The sequence below is a fragment of the Diaphorina citri genome, unplaced genomic scaffold (genome assembly GCF_000475195.1).
Source record: "Diaphorina citri unplaced genomic scaffold, Diaci psyllid genome assembly version 1.1 scaffold1577, whole genome shotgun sequence".
Classification (NCBI taxonomy): Eukaryota; Metazoa; Arthropoda; class Insecta; order Hemiptera; family Psyllidae; genus Diaphorina; species Diaphorina citri.
The window spans coordinates 51058-73154 of record NW_007379003.1 but is presented as its reverse complement, the minus strand read 5'-3'; the positions used below and the strand labels follow the sequence as shown (position 1 = coordinate 73154).

The window sequence follows — 22097 nt, the reverse complement described above, 5'->3', positions numbered from 1 at the left end:
CTTTCAAAATTGACTTCCCGAAAACGTAAAAAAAGTATGGCAAGTAGTGAAAAGTGTTGAGCATCAAGACCTAGATTTTTCTTTCAAAATTGACTTCCCGAAAACGTAAAAAAAGTATGGCAAGTAGTGAAAAGTGTTGAGCATCAAGACCTAGATTTAAAAAAAAATAGTCCTTTTACCTCAGCTGTAAGCTACCACTATTATTTTTCAAATACAATCAATAACAAAATGTTATGCCTTAGGTGGGATTCGAAACAAATATTTCAGGTGGGTACTAGTAACTTTCAGAAATTTCCAGAGCTCCTGAGATAGCATCCGATTTTTAAAAAGGACCGCATTTCTCATGAAATTCTCGATCTTGATTTCAAAGTTTACCCTTCGAAAAACAGTGCAGTAGTCAATTAGCTAATTTTGCGAAAATTGGAAAACAAATGTGAATGCCATGCTGTTAGAAAGGCATAATCCTATTTAATAAACACTTGGCATTTAAAAAATGGAAAGTTAGCACTTGTCTAGATAACAAGCGACATGTCACGTTTATTGGGTAGATTGACTTTCTTCCCTTGCCACAGAGAATTGTGTATGGTGAAAGCATCAATGGTAACCGTCAGATGTTTGGTGTGAATCTGAGTGAAACTTTTCCCTCCTGAATTGTACCTGAAAATCAAAATACACAATTATTAGCTTATTCACGTCAGATTTTCAAGTTCGAGTAGGTACTACTTAGTATTGTACCTGAAAATCAAAATACACAATTATTAGCTTATTCACGTCAGATTTTCAAGTTCGAGTAGGTACTACTTAGTATGGTCTATGTTTTAACTCGACCGTTTTGCATTTGGTTTGGATGTCTGTATGTTCCGCTATAACTCCCGATTGCCTGGTCTGATTTTGATAAAATTTGGTACACATCTTCATTAAATCAAGGCACTTCGCTGATTAAAATTTGGGGCCCCAAAGTTGAACGGGGCCACCGTTACGATCTTTCAAAACTTTACGATCCCCCAATACAGTGAATACAGTTGCCACGCATATCAATACATATTCATATGCGTGGGAAGTCAAGATGGTAAACCCCTGACAATCTATTGTTCTGTTTCAAAGGTTTAAAATCATCTAAAGGTAAATCCTTTGTAAACTTTTCAAGATGGTAAACCCCTGACAATCTATTGTTCTGTTTCAAAGGTTTAAAATCATCTAAAGGTAAATCCTTTGTAAACTTTAAAGGTTTTTAGCCAGCTACTTAGTTTTTTTTTTTTCTTCTACGACTTCTAGATTCCAAGATAGGTAAAACCATTTGAAAAATACCGGCTACTTTTGTACCCTGACGTTACGATATATGCTCCCGTACGCGATGACGTCAACTTCCCTAAGCAAGAGAGCTTGCAACCGTAGAACGAATAAAATTGTGCGAATACCGGCTACTTTTGTACCCTGACGTTACGATATATGCTCCCGTACGCGATGACGTCAACTTCCCTAAGCAAGAGAGCTTGCAACCATGACACAGATTGTTTATTAGAAGTGCTTTGAACCGTGCCGTCAAGATTTCAACGGTAAATAAGAATTGAAATTTAGCCCTTTTAAAGATACTTTTTACTTATACGTATCTTCTTGACCAAAAAAGAATTGCCACATTGTTTTTGGATAACTTAGTTTTAAATATTCAAAACCAACAGATAGCCCAACTTGATTCTGTTAGGTATCTGGGTATTATGATTGACGAAAAATTAAATGGAAACTGCCAAGTTGACATTGTCTGTAAAAAACTAGGACAACTATCATTTATAATGGCTAACATAAGACATATACTTGATAAAAAGGCATTATTGTCTATATATTATACATATGGTGTTTCAAGTATATCATAGGTATAATGTATTGGGGGAAATCAGTAGACCACACCAGGGTATTTATTTTGCAAAAAAAGATCATTAGAATAATGCTACGTATGAAATACAATGAATCATGTAGGGAGGTATTTAAAGAAAACAATATATTAACATTTTATGGTTTGGCACACTCTAATAAATATAAATAAAAAAAACATTTTATAGGTATTTAAAGAAAACAATATATTAACATTTTATGGTATTTATTATTACGAATTATTTACATACTTGAAAAAAAAAATGAAAACATTATTGAATCATATAAGAAACAACATTCATATCCCACTAGACATGCCAACATCATATTACCAAAACATAAAACTGAATTTTACTCGAAATCTGCATTATACACTGGATTAAAAACATATCATATCATACCAGATGAAATAAAAACATTGCCATTACAGTTATTTAAAATTAAGATAAAAAGAGTGGTTGGCATCTCTAGTGTTATATGAATTCAATGATATTTATAATCTGAATAGATGAAAAGATAGGTAAATTATATTCATATGTCATATTTTTATAGTTAGGAAACATAGTTTTAAGTTATTGACGTTGTACCTATATATGTTTATATATTTTATGTACAAAAAAAATAAAATAAATAAATAAAATAGAAAGGAAAGTAATGTAATCGGGTCAAAACCGGGAGTTTCTCGTCTTTTTACTTTCCTTATCCTATAGGAAGGAAAGTAATGTAATCGGGTCAAATTTTCGATGGTCAAATTTTAGTGCCAAAACACGTTTTGAGATCCCTAGAGCCTAAATCCAAAGTTTCAGCCATTGGTCCGTGTGTGTGTCTGTCTGTCTGTAAACAAAATATCTCGAGAACGGTAAGAGCTAAAGACTTGAAATTTTGTATGTAGATGTCAAATGTTTGTATGTAGATGTCAAGGATGCGACACGAAACTTTTGGTTAAGATCGGTGCAACGGTTGGCGGCATTTTACCGCTTTTTGGCAAGTGTGACAAGGATGCGACACGAAACTTTTGGTTAAGATCGGTGCAACGGTTGGCGGCATTTTACCGCTTTTTGGCGGGACAAGGATGCGACACGAAACTTTTGAGATCGGTGCAACGGTTGGCGGCATTTTACCGCTTTTTGGCGGTTTTCGGTGTAATTTAACAATATCTCGGGAACGGCAAAAGCTAAAGAGACTTGAAATTTGGTATGTAGTTCACAAATGTGACAAGGATGCAACACAGAACGTTTGGTTGAGATGGTTGCTGCGCTTGGCGGTATTTTGAACGCTTATCTCTCTTTCTTTCTCTCCATCTCGTCTATGGTAACCTTTAGACCAAACGAAATTACATTAAACAAATAAACACACATGGCTTTTTACAACCTACTTAAATTATTATTATAAAACTATCTACACGTCTTACGTAGGTACCTATATCTAATTAAAAATAGGTGACACTATTATAAAACCTGTCAATCACTCTAAAAAAATAAAATTAAAGAATTTTTGATTTTGAACCTTTTAAACGAAAAAAGATTTACCTTTGGTTCATTTTGAACCTTTCAAACAGAACAATTTACTAGTGGTTCTGTGAACTGTAGACCTCACTCAGATTCTTTTGCCTAAGCTGAGACTTTAACAATAACGTCCTCTCGTATGTTGTTTAACTTGGTACCTATTTGAATTTTGGACAAATTTAGGATTTAGAAAAATGTCCTGCTTTGAACGTATGAATGGGTAACCCTACGTAATACATAATTATGTATCAAAACAGAAATAAAACTATCTACACGTCTTACGTAGGTACCTATATCTAAAAAAAAAGAGGTGACACTATTATAAAACCTGTCAATCACTCTAAAAAATAAAATTAAAGAATTTTTGATTTTGATCTCTCTTTCTTTCTCTCCATCTCGTCTATGGTAACCTTTAGACCAAACGAAATTACATTAAACAAATAAACACACATGGCTTTTTACTACCTACTTAAATTATTATTATTATTTTTTTTTTTTGTAAAAGACATGTCCTAAAATATGTTAGACCCAGCAGTTTATTGTGTATGCTATAATGATTTAAGAGCAGGTTCCAATCATAAACATAAAGCACGATAATGTTACGTTACCATTTGAAAAGGAATGAATGATAGAAACTTACAGGATCTGTATTGACAAGTTCTGGGTCAATAATGAGAGCACCACTGGCTGGTGTGCTATTGTTAGCTATGTTCACACCACTAGCTGGTGTGCTATTGTTAGCTAAGTTCACACCATACTTGCTATGAGGAGGGGGAGAGGTATGAATGACATTAGGTTTACTGGGCGGGGGGCCGTTGTCATTCAGATGGGAGCTTTGGTTTTCAATATTGTGAAGATAGCTATCTAGAACCACTTGTGTTAGACCGCGATCCTGTAACACGACCGCCAAGACAAACAAAACAAAATGAAAACAAACAAAAAACAGGAAACAAATAAAAAAATAATGAAGGAAATTAAATAATAATAAATCCAAGTAGTTGACCAAATAAAAGCACTTTTATTTTCTCACCTTTTTGGGTGACTTTTTGGCTCGTAGGGGGGGTTTGGGTCGTTTCGGTGCCACATCATCGTCAAATGAAATATAGAATCCTTTCTCCGGTGTATTAGTAGAGTTGTTCAGATTAGCCAGAGACACGGGATGAGAGATAGAGTTCCTGACATGCTGTCGGGTAGGAGATGGTATCCTGTATGTACGCGAGCCAGATGTAATGTTCATCTTACTCAGGCCTTCCGATAAATCTTCATCTTCCTCTCCTCCTGCAATCAAACAATTCATTCTTACCCAAACCCACTACACAGCTTGTAATCAAAATTTGGACAGCACTATCAATCAAATCAGTCAAGTTGTGGTTCAAGCTATTATCTCAAAGATAGCACCATCAGTCAAATCAATCAGTTGTACCAACTGCCGAATTAAATTTGTGTACTAATTGAGCGCCAAGCACGCGTCATTCAGATATCACGTGACAACTTTTCATTCATTTCCAGTGAGATCAAGGTCAAAGCTACACTCATCTTTACTATTTGTCACATGTCCCTTGTACTACACGGCGTACGGTCGGACTTGCTACCTACTTTACCTAGTGTGGGTTCATTCATTACGTAACTACTCGTACATTGCATCTTCCACTCAAGAGTCTAATATTTTATATTATTACGGTCTAAGAGTTCCATAGGTCGTCATTAGGTTTTTACACCATATTTTAAAGCCATTTTCAGTCACTACCTTTTATTTTACATTGGACCTGGCACATATCATACGCTACGATTTGTTTTACGGTTAGATCGAAGATAGATCGCACAGTTTTGCTCGGTAAGTACACACAATACAGAAATTTTACATAGTTTCACGTCCACAAGTCCACACGAACAATTTGTCAATTGTCTATCGTACGATGAGAGCGTAAAAAAAAGAAAAGGAAAATCTGTTTCGTGTGTACCCAGCAAATCTCCAACGTGTATCAGAACATGAACACATTACCGTTCATATCAATACCGCGAATTTACGTGGACTTATGATAACAGAATTAGCTACTTTAGAGTTTACCAGGAATTTTCTATAGACCCATTTTCAGATTTCCCTGAACTCTCTCTCCAAATTACTATAGCTCTACATAAGTCCGATCGAGCCCCAGTTTAATGAGGAAATTCCTGGAAAGATTCGAGTCTTGAAAAGTGTGCCGCTGTGGCAACAATATTGGGAATCTCTGATTTAAGGGTTTGATAGAGATTTATCGCCACTGTATCTTATATTATAAAAACAAGATCCATTCACTCATTCACATTTCACAGTTCACATTTCACATTTCATATTCACACACTGATCGCTCTATCTCCTGAACCACAACACCTATCCTCTCCTCCTGCAATCAAACAATTCATTCTTACCCAAACCCACTACACAGCTTGTAATCAAAATTTGGACTTTTTTTTGGTACTTCTAAAAGTCCAGCATTAATATGTACATTGTACACATATACCTACCTAGTAAGACCCAGGGTCCAATTTTGGACAATAGTTTTTAATTTACTAGACCAGAATTTTGAACATTGAGCCTATAAGCTTTTTATATTATTATTATTATTATTATTTTAATTGTATCTTAGTACCGTTTCCGCATAACTTGAACGCATCAGAATATAAGTCTACAAACCCCAAAGAGTCATTGGACCTTCTTTTATGGTCTAGGTGTGCAATAAGAAAGGATTTTGCGAAAATCTAAACCGATCCTGAGATAAGATCAATTTTTGATCGCTAAAATCTCCATAAGAAATACACAGGAAGCAGAGACTGCGGGAGAGGAATGTTCCGCTCTCGACCAACATTTTGAGTTTCGTTTATGTTTTTAGTTTGATAACTATGCAGCTAATAGGGACCGCGCAGCGCGACCGTATTTTTATCGCGACCGTATTTTCTACAAGTTCGGCCATGCCTTTTCTACAAGTTTGGCCATGTCTCGGGATGAACTAGCGGGATTCCGGAGCGAAGCGACGGAATTCTGCTAGTTAAATGAATATGTATAACGTATGGAACTATGTACAACAAAACATGAAATACCAACTTCTACATAGAGTATTATAGGTAGAGACGGGCGCTGGGGCCTTTACTCTCAGTGCCTACATGCATACCTGCTGCGACTTAGTGGGCTCCTCGGTATCTTCTTTGCTGTTACTCTCTCTAGCACCTGGGTCCGAATCAGGCGTTTTTAAACTTGAAGTAGAAGGGGAAGAGTTGAGCGAGCCTTTACCCTTTTGTACAGATAGAGAAGAGGAAACAATCAGGCGTTTTTAAACTTGAAGTAGAAGGGGAAGAGTTGAGCGAGCCTTTACCCTTTTGTACAGATAGAGAAGAGGAAACAAAAAAAATGTGATGCATTGAGAAATCCCACAACCAATACAAACAAAGAGTACATGCAAAGTAAAGTGGAAGGAATAGCAGTCACATACTACGGCAAAGTGTTAGCTTTTAATTCGGCAGCAAATCACCTTTTCACGTGCTAAAGAAATTATAATAAATGACATGGTCCCTTGAGGAATCAATCACTATGAGCCTATGAAGAACACTTTATCATAGCATGTGACTACATTTGAACATGGATTTTTAATTCCCTAGCCCTACAACAAAAAGGTAAGTAAAAAGAGCGTAACTAAACGACCGTACCATGGACATACCTTTCGAAGTCACAAGAAAAAACAACAATAATATGTAATTAGACGCGTTGTGATACGCATGCGAATAATGAAACACCATCACTAATCAAAATGACACTACTAGGCCGAAACAAGATAAAACATCTTTAAATTTCTCAAATATACATATGTATGCTAATGAACTATATAAGAACATCCGGACCACACCAACCACTAATGTTTATTCAAGTACCGAATCTTGAATTAATAAAGCTTAATATAATACTCGTATGTCAAAAAAAAAGTCGTGTGATGTTCACACCAGATTTTTTACATAAAGCTAAATCAAAATTTTGAAGGTGTACCTTCAAAATCAAGCCCCCCCAAAAATTTAGGCAAGAACCGCCTATGTGCATCATTAGATTTACCTTGGACACTGCTTGGAAGAAGGCCGCTTTTCCCATCTTCTGTCTCTGTCTACTCATCACAGCTTCAGCTCTTCTCTTCTCGTTTTCGATTTGTCTTCTCTTCTCTTCCAACTCTAGCCGAATATTCATCAGTTGAGATGTGTCCACACCACCACCGCCGCCGCCTTCCTCTGAAACCCGACACCATTTCAAGTTTCTTATCTATCCAACCACAAAGGCCGAACAATACTCTACATTCTAATGATGAACCCGGGACTTTCGGAATGCAAGGAATCTGCCTTATATCCTTAGAAATCTGAGATTCACTACAGCCTGTGCTCTGCTGTTGCTAGTTTACCTGAATTCCTATTGTTCATCTGAGATTCACTAGAGCCTGTGCTCTGCTGTTGCCAAGTGGTCGTATTATTGGTGGCTCCTGGCAACGTTGCAAAGGTTGACATCCTCTTGGTAGGTTCGACAGTGATGGAGGGAGAGGGAGGAGACGGGGAGTCATAGAGAAGATTCTGAAGTCCTGCACTGCTCACGTTATCAGCCGCTGCTCTCGTTGTACCTCTAGATGAGGGAGTGTATTGTTGTTGACTTATGGAATTGCTGCGACTTGTTGTATAACGGGAAGTATCTGAAACAATACAATAAAAATGAGTACGTTATGTACTGACGTAGAGTTTCTATTCTCCTGTGCTATGACTAGAACATTTACCTATTGGTTCATCACTCTGTGCCTCTATGAGTACGTTATGTACTGACGTTCGCTGCTCTCGTTGTACCTCTAGATGAGGGAGTGTATTGTTGTTGACTTATGGAATTGCTGCGACTTGTTGTATAACGCCTATTGGTTCATCACTCTGTGCCTCTATGAGTACGTTATGTACTGACGTAGAGTTTCTATTCTCCTGTGCTATGACTCGAGGACTCTGGGTATTGTTTGGTTCTTTGCTTGCTACATGGATCGCTACTTGCTTGTCAGGATTGCGACCCAGGAAGTGAAGATTCTCCTGTGACCCTGAAATAAACAACAATGGTCGCTTGTCATAACCGAGCGGACTGGAGAAGACTGACTCAAAACGCCGACCCCGCATAAGCGGGAAAAGGCGAAGAATAAGAATAAGAAGAAGAAGGTCGCTTGTCATACAGAAGGTCCAAGGTTCGACTCCCTATGAGGAATAAAATGTATTCGTGTTTTAATTGCTGGCTGACTTGATGGTGTTCTTCTGCACTTCATCCATGAGAAATATTTTGTTTCTTCTCGCCCAACTGACGAGGGACATACTATGGGATGGGCATGCTATGACACAGACCACATGAGTCTAATACAGTTTCTTCAAAATGACTCACCTACCGTCGTGGTAGGTACTTACCTCCAAAGTTTTCCACAGTGAGTTGAGATTCATCACTGAGTGAATTACGTCTGGATCTTCTACCCGCGTAGTAGGTTTTGCCTCGGTTATCTTCCCAGTTGGAAGGTTTACCAGCAGGCACATTGTCTCCGCTGGTGCTAGTCGTACTATTGTTGTTCTGGAACATGGAGCTCAAGGTAGGTATGGACTTCCCGCGGTGTACCACAAATGAGCTGCAACAACCATAATAGTCACGAAACTATGTAGGTACTACTCTACTCCGTCAACTTTTGTTAACTTCACAAACACAAAAGTTACTTTTTAACTTAAAACCTTGCGTTAATACACCAACGCGTATAGACAGTGGAGGAGCTGCAAACTGCATTGACAATATTCTGGTCAATTTCCAACTTAAAACTATCATTAATGATGACATATGTAAATCTGTTCAGTGGCCTAAGCGATCACCAGTATTGTCAAGTCATTTCATTTCACACAAAACTTAATACCACAGAGAAAATTTTCACAAGAACTTTCTCCGAACGGCAGATTGAATCCTTTCTCCAATCCTTGGCACGGGTTGATTTCTCACCTCTCTTCGGTTTTGAGGGCGTTGACGACCAGCTGACCTGTTTCTACAACCTTATTCTTCCACCTTTTAATCGTCATTTTCCTTTTAAAATTATCACGGTCGGTGGTGCTGCGAGGGCAAAATGGATCACCCGAGGCCTTAGAGTGTCTTGTGCTCATAAGAGGCAACTATTTGCCCTCTGCAGACAAACTAAAGATCCTGTCCTACACGCGCACTATAAGACCTACTGTGCTATCCTAGCCAAATTGATCAAACAAGCTAAGAGAATTTATACGCTTCGCAGCATCAAAACCGCCCCTAAGAATAAGAAGTGTAGGGCAGTATGGAGGGTCGTGGAGGCCTTCTCGAAGCAGAGCAGATCAGTCTATAGTCAGATCAAACTTAAAGATGGAGATAGGATTGTTCACGAACCTAGTTTGGTAGCAAATCTCTTCAACGAATACTGGGTTAATGTAACTTCGTCCTCTTCCCCTCCCTCCCCCTCCCTCCCCACTCCTACCTCCTCCCTTTCTTCACCTCTCTGCCACGCTCCTCAATCTTCCCAATCCTCCTCCTCTCAACCTTCCTCTTCCAACTCCCACTCCCTCATTTCCCCTTCCCCCTCTCAACCACCCGCTCCTCCGTCCTCTTCCATTTCTCTGTCACCTGTCTGTACTGATAATCATTTATTGTATCTACGTAACCTTACCTCTCCAGATAGTGACTTTAAGCTTCTTCCATGTTCACCGAGCGAAGTCTGCCGCTTTATCTCCATGAGTGCAAATAAGTCCTCATGTGGGATCGACTCGATAATCACGTCAGGGTCACCAATTTAGCCAACACCTGAGAGCAGCCTAAGACGCGTTTCGTTCTTATTGGAACTCATCAGTTAGACATAGCTCTCAGGTGCTGGCCAAGAATTTGGAAGTGTTATTTATACTTCAGAGATGGAAATTGTGGAGAAACGAGAACCTGCGTTTTCTATGTAAGTTTTTATTTAGTGTTGAGTGTTGTTGTGAGCGCCACAATATCTAGTAAAGCTTGGCACTTACAACGCATTTCTGCAATAAAATCGATTTATGGGGGGTATGGCACTTACAAAGTTTTGCTGTGGCACGCCTCAAGTTGCATTGGCCCCTTGAAGACTACAAGGTGGAAGTATATTAGATAGAATATGAACGAGTATATACATACCGATGTTTAAATAAACTGTTGCCACCCGTGAAATCTCGAGAACCGTTTGAATTTAGGAAAAACGCTAAAAATGTATTTCTTTATTTTTAAGGGGAACCTATTTTTAGGGGATCTCAATTTTCCGGCACTATCAGGGGTGGCCCCAGGGGGGAATAACTTTAAAATCTTAAATGAGAACCCCTTACTTGTGATAAATCAAATCAAAGGTATTAAAGAACGTAGTACTTATTACAAGATTGAGCTCGATCCGACAACCAGGGCCGGACTTATGGCCTATTCCAATTTTCATTTTTCCATGTTCTCTCGCCAATAGGGGAAGCACCAAAAATGGTAAATTCATATTGATTGGTGATTTGTGCTTCAAATAGGTCCCACTAATGGTTCATATTGAAATTCAGACCCAAAAATCAAATTTAGATTTTCGGCCCTGATGGCCTCCGGGACTGAAAATGGATGTATCAAATTTTTCAACTCCGGAAAATTGAAATCCCCTAAAAATAAAGGAATACGTTTTTATCGTTTTCCCTAAATCCAAACGGTTCTCGAGATTTCCGGGGTAGCAACTTTTTATTTAAACACCCTGCAGGTATTATACTCGTCCAGGTAGGAGGAGTTTGTATTGTTTTGAAAGTTGGATCAAGCTTTGGGTTCAAAGGCCAGACCGGCCGTTGGGTTGCGTATTCTTTTTTTTAAGGAAATTCAACATTGACACGTTTCACTTACTCGATATGAAAAGAGAAAACAATCGTCATACTTTATTTTTGTTATTGTACTAGCCTCACTTACCTCTCATCTCCATTGGTTTCACTGAGCGCATTGGAATGTCGTTTGCTAATACTTGGACTTGAAGAGGCTAATGGTTGAACTGAAAGAAAACAAGATTGAATTCTGTCAATATTCGTAGATTCGTGAAAAGCTTAGCATGAGCACACATATGGGTCCTAAAGCCTCTAGGTGAGATTATTACATACATAGCTACTCATTTTCCTCACGAGGCTGAGTGGGCCCCGCAACAGCCAGTCACGGAATCAATCATTTGCATGATGCAAAAAATTTTGACCCCACCGGGAATCGAACCCGGGTCTCTCGCGTGCAAGGCGAGCGCAGTGATCACTCCGCCATTGGAGCTGACTTTTCAAGCAATTCAAAGGGCGGATATTGCATAAACCATATTTGATTTTTCGTAATCGGTACCTCAAGTAATTTTGTAGTCCGAGAATTTTTTACATATAATCTCGCGTGCAAGGCGAGCGCAGTGATCACTCCGCCATTGGAGCTGACTTTTCAAGCAATTCAAAGGGCGGATATTGCATAAACCATATATATTTGATTTTTCGTAATCGGTACCTCAAGTAATTTTGTAGTCCGAGATAGGGCGGATAGATATTGCATAAACCATATTTGATTTTTCGTAATCGGTACCTCAAGTAATTTTGTAGTCCGAGAATTTTTTACATATATGTACGTATTATGTAGTAGCGGTTATAAACATATAGCTTCTATTGATGAAAGGTGATTCCAAATCTTACAACATTGTGAATATTGTGATACACTTGAACAAATAAAAATATTCGGGGCTGATTAAATTTGAAACATTTTCCATTGAAAATATAACAAACTGGAAAACCATTAGACAGTATATTGCAGATAAATAAGGGTTGTCATAGAAAAGGAATGGAAACCACCAAAGACAGTATATTGTAGATAAAATAAGGGTTGTCATAGAAAAGGAATGGAAACCACCAAAGACAGTATATTGTAGATAAAATAAGGGTTGTCATAGAAAAGGAATGGAAACCACCAAAGACAGTATATTGCAGATAAAATAAGGGTTGTCATAGAAAAGGAATAGAAATAAAAACAATCCCGAATATTTGCACAAAGTTCATGTTTGTATAAATGTGCATTAATTGTCTTCTAAAGCTAGGTACTATGCAGAGATATAGAGGTAAACAAAGCTACACTTCAGTGATGTACAAAAATCCAAAGCAACCAAATATAACAAAAATATATCATAATACACAAATGAAATGGGTATAATGAACACAAACAGGTAAAACAAACACAAACACGGATAATACGGGGAAAGAGTATGTATTAGGATTGGAGTACCTGAGAAGGAAGAGTTATTGTCGAGATTACTGCGTAAGTCAGGGATTCCGCTGACCGGCTGCGGAAAACATCGCTTGTGAGCTACTCCGTGCTTGTTGCGAGGAGGAAACGCTACACAAGACACAAACACTTTTATTATATGCCAACCATGCTCCTGTTCCACCACAGTTAAATATAGGAAACTTTTGTTATTACAACATGGTTAGACCTGAATACACATTAGACCAGTATAATGTACCTCTGAAAGTTGTGAGAATTTCATGCGAGTTATTTTAGTACCCTACACACAGAAATTAATAAGACTCAATTTTTTGTTAGTATGAACACTTTGAACAAACAGTGGATTTTTTTATTCTATTTTTAATATCAGAGGAAATTGCACGTTTCACGCATTTAGAATCTTGACTTTTATTTAAATATTCGGAGTTCTGTTTAGTTCTAGAGTTAAGAAAAACTCTCATGGTACATTTTCCCCAGAGGGCAGCTTCAGCTTCAGATTAATATTTTTCACATATTTAGTTTTTGATACCTCTCAAGAATCAGGGAGTTCCATAATTTCGAGAAGGAAAATTCACACATTCATATCATTGAAAAAAATAACCAAACAAAATCAAGCCAAATAAAGAAACCAAACGGGAAAAATAGGTTTGAAATATAAAATACATTGATTTGTTGGTTGATTTGGACACAAGGAGAGTGGTATAGTAAGTAGTAGTAGTAGTAGTAGTAGTTCTGGCATCATATGGAAGACATTCTTAGCCATAGCGTATGTTACATTACACTTACCCCCGCATGAATCCCACATCTTCTGGCATCATATGGAAGACATTCCATAGCGTAGGTTACATTACACTTACCCCCGCATGAATCTCACATCTTCTGGCATCATATGGAAGACATTCCTAGCCATAGCGTATGTTACATTACACTTACCCCCGCATGAATCCCACATCTTCTGGCATCATATGGAAGACATTCTTAGCCATAGCGTATGTTACATTACACTTACCCCCGCATGAATCCCACATCTTCTGGCATCATATGGAAGACATTCTTAGCCATAGCGTATGTTACATTACACTTACCCCCGCATGAATCCCACATCTTCTGGCATCATATGGAAGACATTCTTAGCCATAGCGTATGTTACATTACACTTACCCCCGCATGAATCCCACATCTTCTGGCATCATATGGAAGACATTCTTAGCCATAGCGTATGTTACATTACACTTACCCCCGCATGAATCCCACATCTTCTGGCATCATATGGAAGACATTCCTAGCCATAGCGTAGGTTACACTTACCCCCGCATGAATCTCACATCTTCTGGCATCATATGGATGACATTCCTAGCCATAGCGTAGGTTACATTACACTTACCCCCGCATGAATCCCACATCTTCTGGCATCATATGGAAGACATTCCTAGCCATAGCGTAGGTTACATTACACTTACCCCCGCATGAATCCCACATCTTCTGGCATCATATGGAAGACATTCCTAGCCGTAGCGTAGGTTACATTACTTACCCCCGCATGAATCCCACATCTTCTAGCATCATATGGAAAACATTCCTAGCCATAGCGTAGGTTACATTACACTTACCCCCGCATGAATCCCACATCTTCTGGCATCATATGGAAGACATTCCTAGCCATAGCGTAGGTTACATTACACTTACCCCCGCATGAATCCCACATCTTCTGGCATCATATGGAAGACATTCCTAGCCGTAGCGTAGGTTACATTACTTACCCCCGCATGAATCCCACATCTTCTGGCATCATATGGAAGATCGGATGTGGTAAACATTTGACACAGAAGTTATAGACTAGCATGAGGTTCTTGACACAGTCAGATACTGTAGGCACTTTGCTGATGACTATCTGGGAGTGGGGCAAATCCTCTGGACAGTAGAATGAAACCAGAGCTGCTAGACCTACCCCATCTGATAGCTCATGCAGATCCTTGATACTCTTCAACACACGTCTATCCCCCTCCTGTGAAATAAGAAAATCCAATGGAATCAATCAGGCTGTTTTGTTTCAACATTTATCAACATGTTCCTAACAATATACACTTCAGGTTTCTACTTGTAATTGTTCTTTTTTAAAGGGTAGAGTTGTTTTGTTCCTAGATTTTGGTTTGTTTACCGAGTTGGATTGCTGATTAATTCTTAGGTTGAGTGCAGTGACGGCTTGGTTAATCCAGAGTACTAGTGCAGCTTCGTGGTCTCCTGGTAAAGTGAAACTCTCCTCATTGGGTGAAAACCTTTCCACTGCTGCCACAACGCGTTCTGGAGTTGCTACTTCCTTAGCATACAATGACATGATGGCTTCCATCACGGATAAATGGGCACTCTGGAATATGGAAAACAAAAATCAATTCGGAGGTAGAATGCTAATGCATTTTCTCATTCCATTAATGATGCACTGCTGAAATAAGGCAAGAAGCCATTCACATTCACGCTCAGACCGTCCGACAGTCGGCAAAAACTTCAGACCCAAGTCTCTAAACACAGTCTGACTAGGCCTCCACCACACACTGTCTGACACAGAGAATAGATAGACAGACACTCTAGTAACCAATTGATTCTGACTAGGCCTCCACCACACACTGTCTGACACAGAGAATAGATAGACAGACACTCTAGTAACCAATTGATAAAGTTTCTCACCAGTCAGCTCCCATGGCGTAGTGGTCACTGCGCTCGCCTTGCACGCGGGAGACGAAGGGATCAGGAAGAGACCGCCTTAACATATCTTCCACTCAACTCTCTAGATTACTCTAGAAGACAAGGGAAAATAAATTGTACGAGTATTAACACTTCTGACATGGCAAGGGCTAAGATTGTCCATGAGGAGAAAGTAATCAGCATACCTCTATCTTCTATTATACATAGATAGTATCTACATATAACCTAATCTATATGTTGTATACTGGATTCTTGTTATCAGAAAACCGGTCCAGTTAAAATTCCGGAAGTTTATAGAACTTCATCATAAGAATCCCCCTCCCCCATATTTTCAAGTCGAATTATTTACGATACAATCGCTAATGAAAATGAACTTATGTAGGTACTTACACACATTAAAAGGACCAAATTGAAAAAGAAATGCAAATCTCATGAGATGAGTAGGTATTATAAGTAAAGTTCCCAGTAGGTATTTGTTGAATGCTAGGAAGAGGCCTATTATAATAGGCAGCAGAGGTTACAATAGTAAACCTCATTGTAATTACTACAATAGTACAGGTAAACATCATTCTAATTACTGGTGTTCAAATTGATTACAACATTATGCAATTATGCATGCAAAATTTGTCTATAGAGATTTCTGCTTCCTAAGACTCCCACCTGGTTCCTTGTCTTGTATGTAACCAATATTATTATAGAGCTAATATCACAATTAAATTACGTTTAGGCTAAAACAAACCATATTACCACTCTTGTATGTAACCAATATTATTATAGAGCTAATATCACAATTAAATTACGTTTAGGCTAAAACAAACCAACTACAATAGTACAGGTAAACATCATTCTAATTACTGGTGTTCAAATTGATTACAACATTATGCAATTATGCATGCAAAATTTGTCTACTTATAGAGATTTCTGCTTCCTAAGACTCCCACCTGGTTCCTTGTCTTGTATGTAACCAATATTATTATAGAGCTAATATCACAATTAAATTACGTTTAGGCTAAAACAAACCATAGTTATTACCACTTTTTTTTTTAACTCAAGTACCTACTTAAGTAAGTAATTAATATAACGACAAGTATACAAAGCTTACGTTAAATCTTAGTGAACCTAGCAGAATAAAATGCATAAAATTAATACCAAGCGTAGGTCAGGTACATAACAAAGACCCCAAAACGGATATTTCAACCCATTTTCCCATTTTTACTTTCTATGGAAAGCAAAGCTATACATAGGTACTGGTAATGATTTCCGTTTCATTACTTTTCTAATGGACCGCTTTCAATACATCAATACACTATGGAAAGCAAAGCTATACATAGGTACTGGTAATGATTTCCGTTTCATTACTTTTCTAATGGACCGCTTTCAATACATCAATACATAATTTCATAGAAACATATTTTCAAAGGAATAATAAAATAATAATGTAAGAAAAACTGTGGATGCAGTATGTAAGGCCGGCGGCCATTCACTATCGTGGTCTACCTGATAGTGTATCGCAGCGCAGCAATAAATAATAAGTCTTTCAGGTGACCTGTCAGGTCTACCTGATAGTGTACCGTTTTTCCGTCGGACGGGAAAAAACCGTCCCGTTCCGTTGAGTTCACACTAGACAAAAAAAAAACGTCCCGTTCAGTTGATTACCACTTGAAACAGTCAGACATATCTCACGCCAGCATTCGATCCTCTTCTGTTTGTCTTTGAAAAGGCCAATACTTTTATCCCACAGAGCAGGCCTACCTTCTACCAAAGAAATTAGTTGTTGACTGTCAAAATTATTACTCATGTTGTCCAGTTCGTAAATTTTATTATAGATCTCAAAGTAGGTATTTAGAAGTTTTAGTAATAAAAACTTTCAAAATAATCAAAACTCTCAAAATTATTATTTATGATAGTTGTTGACTGTCAAAATTATTACTCATGTTGTCCAGTTCGTAAATTTTATTATAGATCTCAAAGTAGGTATTTAGAAGTTTTAGTATCTAATAAAAACTTTCAAAATAATCAAAACTCTCAAAATTATTAGTTATGATTTTTTGGGAAATTTAGCTCAACAGTCAACAATTGAAAACAAACTGAGACAAGAAAGAGGACGGACAACGTTCAGAACGTCAGGTGTGAACAAGCTCATTCAATTATAAATGCCACTGAATCATCAACGTTTTTTTTCCCGTTGAACGGCAGAACAGATTCTAGTGACAAGAAAAAATTATTACACATGTTGTCCAGTTCGTAAAGTATAGATCTAAAAGTAGGTATTTAGAAGTTTTAGTAATCTGTAATAAAAACTTTCAAAATAATTCACGATTATCAAATTAGCTTAGTTTGTAGTGCGTCTGCCTTGTAAGCGCTAGTTTGCGGGTTCGATTCCCGTCCGGGGCGGATTTTATCCTGATGGGATAATGTTCGTTCTCGGAACGGCTGGCTTTCTCCTATCCTGTCTTCCTTCTCTCTCTTCGATTTCGGGACGATAAGACCATAGCAGTTACAGTTCCCTCTGTCAAACCTCTTAAAAAAAAAAAAAAAAAAAAAAAATATTTCAAAATAATCAAAACTCCCAAAATTATTATTTTTTGGGAAATTTACCTCAACAGTCAACAATTGAAATTGAAAACAAACAACAAACTGAGACAAGAAAAAAAGCGGACGGACAACGTTCAGGTGTGAACAAGCTCATTCAATTACAAGTGCCACTGAATCATCAACGTTTTTTTACTGTTGAACGGCAGAACAGATGCTAGTGACAAGCGTTTTTTTTTTTTTTTACTGTCGGACAGAAAACGTTGGTTACTGTGAACACATCAATTTAAATGCATGCGCCACTTGAAAAATTAAATCTGTCACAGTAAAAAAACGTGCAGTGTGAACCTAGTGTTATTTGATTTACACCTTGGATTTTAGAAGGAGAAGGACCAAGTTTTACAGATTGCATGTTGTGCGTTTCATACTTCGTGTTATTTGTTTGCATGATATTTATTTTACATTATGTTTTCCTTCCCTCATTACTCCTCAAATATTAATTATGTATTTGTATTTTGTATTCATTTAATTCCTCCTACATATCTGACAGATTTCCTTTTCTTGTTAATTTACACTTGGTAGTTATTGTACTCAGCTTACTATTATTTACGTATGTACACTTGGTTAGTATAAGGTGGTTTTTTTAGAGGTTTGTTTTTTAAACTGCAATATGAGATGAACCTTTTTTGAACTCTGTCCAGCATGTTCTCGTGATTCTGATAACAAGGTGACCAAACGATGCAAGCGTATTCCAACAGCTTACTATTATTTACGTATGTACACTTGGTTAGTATAAGGTGGTTTTTTTAGAGGTTTGTTTTTTAAACTGCTATAAAAGACATAAAGGTATAGCAATAGAGTCTGGTGGAGGGGCTTTGTTCATCGACCTGTCCTATAGGATAGAACGATAATGGTTATGTATGTATGTAAAAGACATACTATTTGAGGTGAGGTACTATTTGAGGTATGAGGTATGAGTCATGATGTTTTGTTTATTCGAAAGCTAAAAGTATGCCATTTAGTGTTTGAATACTAAGGCCCCTGGGATAGGTCGAACGAAAAATTTGGTTTAATCTTTTCTTGTTTTGTCAGCACATAATTTCGCTCAATTTCCCTCCACAATCGTGCGATTTGACACCTTTGGATGATTTTCCTTCGGGATATGTGTAAAATCATTAGTTTATGGTGATAAAAAAATAACTTTGGAGCACCTGGAAGACATCATTCACTGTTTTTGCAGATATACGGCTTTAGATTATGGAAAAAGTGGTCGAAAATTGGATTTTCTAGACTGAGTTTCATTCGATCTAGCCACGGCGCCCATTTACCCGAAATTTTATTCAGAGGTCAAACACTAAATGGCAAACTTTTACCTTTCAAATAAAAAATCATCACCATACCTGAAATAGTATGTCTTTTATAGCATTTTGAAAAACAAACCTCTAAAAAAAACACCCTATATTAGTATTATACTTAGCACATAAATTTGACACTTTAGTATTTAACATTCGTTGAGTACGGGGAACAATTTTACATTACCTTCGCGTATTCCAATATAAAAGACATACTATTTGAGGTGAGGTACTATTTGAGGTATGAGGTATGAGTCATGATGTTTTGTTTATTCGAAAGCTAAAAGTATGCCATTTAGTGTTTGAATACTAAGGCCCCTGGGATAGGTCGAACGAAAAATTTGGTTTAATCTTTTCTTGTTTTGTCAGCACATAATTTCGCTCAATTTCCCTCCACAATCGTGCGATTTGACACCTTTGGATGATTTTCCTTCGGGATATGTGTAAAATCATTAGTTTATGGTGATAAAAAAATAACTTTGGAGCACCTGGAAGACATCATTCACTGTTTTTGCAGATATACGGCTTTAGATTATGGAAAAAGTGGTCGAAAATTGGATTTTCTAGACTGAGTTTCATTCGATCTAGCCACGGCGCCCATTTACCCGAAATTTTATTCAGAGGTCAAACACTAAATGGCAAACTTTTACCTTTCAAATAAAAAATCATCACCATACCTGAAATAGTATGTCTTTTATAGCATTTTGAAAAACAAACCTCTAAAAAAAACACCCTATATTAGTATTATACTTAGCACATAAATTTGACACTTTAGTATTTAACATTCGTTGAGTACGGGGAACAATTTTACATTACCTTCAATTACGGAGTACATAATTATGTAGTATTCTATGAATGTAATTTGATTATATATATAAAAAAAAAAAAAAATAAAAACCCAAAGATTCACAAATAATTAGAAAAAGTCTGATTGATTTATTTTCAGGTAATAATAATAGTTCACACAAAACAAAACTAATCTAAAGTGTATGCATATTAGATTTCCTTTCTCCTATATTGAGATAGTTTAGCTTTAGCACACACATAAATCTCACCTAGAGGCTTTAGGACCCATATGTGTGCTCATGCTAAGCTTTTCACGAATCTACGAATATTGACAGAATTCAATCTTGTTTTCTTTCAGTTCAACCATTAGCCTCTTCAAGTCCAAGTATTAGCAAACGACATTCCAATGCGCTCAGTGAAACCAATGGAGATGAGAGGTAAGTGAGGCTAGTACAATAACAAAAATAAAGTATGACGATTGTTTTCTCTTTTCATATCGAGTAAGTGAAACGTGTCAATGTTGAATTTCCTTAAAAAAAAAGAATACGCAACCCAACGGCCGGTCTGGCCTTTGAACCCAAAGCTTGATCCAACACTTTCAAAACAATACAAACTCCTCCTACCTGGACGAGTATAATACCTGCAGGGTGTTTAAATAAAAAGTTGCTACCCCGGAAATCTCGAGAACCGTTTGGATTTAGGGAAAACGATAAAAACGTATTCCTTTATTTTTAGGGGATTTCAATTTTCCGGAGTTGAAAAATTTGATACATCCATTTTCAGTCCCGGAGGCCATCAGGGCCGAAAATCTAAATTTGATTTTTGGGTCTGAATTTCAATATGAACCATTAGTGGGACCTATTTGAAGCACAAATCACCAATCAATATGAATTTACCATTTTTGGTGCTTCCCCTATTGGCGAGAGAACATGGAAAAATGAAAATTGGAATAGGCCATAAGTCCGGCCCTGGTTGTCGGATCGAGCTCAATCTTGTAATAAGTACTACGTTCTTTAATACCTTTGATTTGATTTATCACAAGTAAGGGGTTCTCATTTAAGATTTTAAAGTTATTCCCCCCTGGGGCCACCCCTGATAGTGCCGGAAAATTGAGATCCCCTAAAAATAGGTTCCCCTTAAAAATAAAGAAATACATTTTTAGCGTTTTTCCTAAATTCAAACGGTTCTCGAGATTTCACGGGTGGCAACAGTTTATTTAAACATCGCACAAGTAAGGGGTTCTCATTTAAGATTTTAAAGTTATTCCCCCCTGGGGCCACCCCTGATAGTGCCGGAAAATTGAGATCCCCTAAACCTAAAAATAGGTTCCCCTTAAAAATAAAGAAATACATTTTTAGCGTTTTTCCTAAATTCACACGGTTCTCGAGATTTCACGGGTGGCAACAGTTTATTTAAACATCGGTATGTATATACTCGTTCATATTCTATCTAGTATACTTCCACCTTGTAGTCTTCAAGGGGCCAATGCAACTTGAGGCGTGCCACAGCAAAACTTTGTAAGTGCCATACCCCCCATAAATCGATTTTATTGCAGAAATGCGTTGTAAGTGCCAAGCTTTACTAGATATTGTGGCGCTCACAACAACACTCAACACTAAATAAAAACTTACATAGAAAACGCAGGTTCTCGTTTCTCCACAATTTCCATCTCTGAAGTATAAATAACACTTCCAAATTCTTGGCCAGCACCTGAGAGCTATGTCTAACTGATGAGTTCAAATAAGAACGAAACGTGTCGCTGCTCTCAGGTGTTGGCTAAAATATCAAGATCAACGGCCATGCCTTTTCCACAAGTTTGGCCATGCCTCGGGATGAACTAGCGGGATTCCGGAGCGAAGCGACGGAATTCAGCTAGTATATTATATTTTTTTTTTGGCCGTGAAAATTGGAACTAATGATTGTGCGTGTACAAAACGTAAGTGAATAGGTAATTGAGGCGTGCCACAGCAAAACGTTGTAAGTGCCATAGGTACTTACAACCTTTTGCACTTGGCACTTACAACGTTTTGAAACCTGGACAAACTTTAGCATTTTTTTTTT

General features: G+C 37.6%; 1 protein-coding gene across 1 annotated transcript; it reads right to left on the bottom strand.

The window, feature by feature from the left end:
- Positions 1-177: 177 nt before the first annotated feature.
- On the bottom strand, positions 178-15362 carry LOC103516486 (patronin-like). Its single transcript, XM_026828869.1, has 17 exons — positions 15349-15362; positions 14825-15029; positions 14427-14671; positions 13904-13996; positions 13752-13773; positions 13600-13697; positions 12667-12848; positions 11341-11419; positions 8811-9022; positions 8282-8455; positions 7790-8071; positions 7453-7622; positions 6515-6643; positions 4405-4686; positions 4015-4266; positions 3752-3784; positions 178-674 (listed from the first exon to the last, which is right to left on the bottom strand). Exons 1-17 carry the CDS (start codon positions 15360-15362, stop codon positions 513-515), a joined length of 2634 nt encoding a protein of 877 aa, XP_026684670.1. The 3' UTR covers positions 178-512.
- Between the last annotated feature and the right edge of the window lie 6735 nt (positions 15363-22097).

Coding starts and splice junctions, on each gene's coding strand:
- LOC103516486 (XM_026828869.1), bottom strand. Junction 8,456..8,810: donor CACTGTGGAAAACTTTGGAG/GTAAGTACCTAC, acceptor TGTTTATTTCAG/GGTCACAGGAGAATCTTCAC. Junction 4,687..6,514: donor AGTCGCAGCAGGTATGCATG/TAGGCACTGAGA, acceptor CAAGCTGTGTAG/TGGGTTTGGGTAAGAATGAA.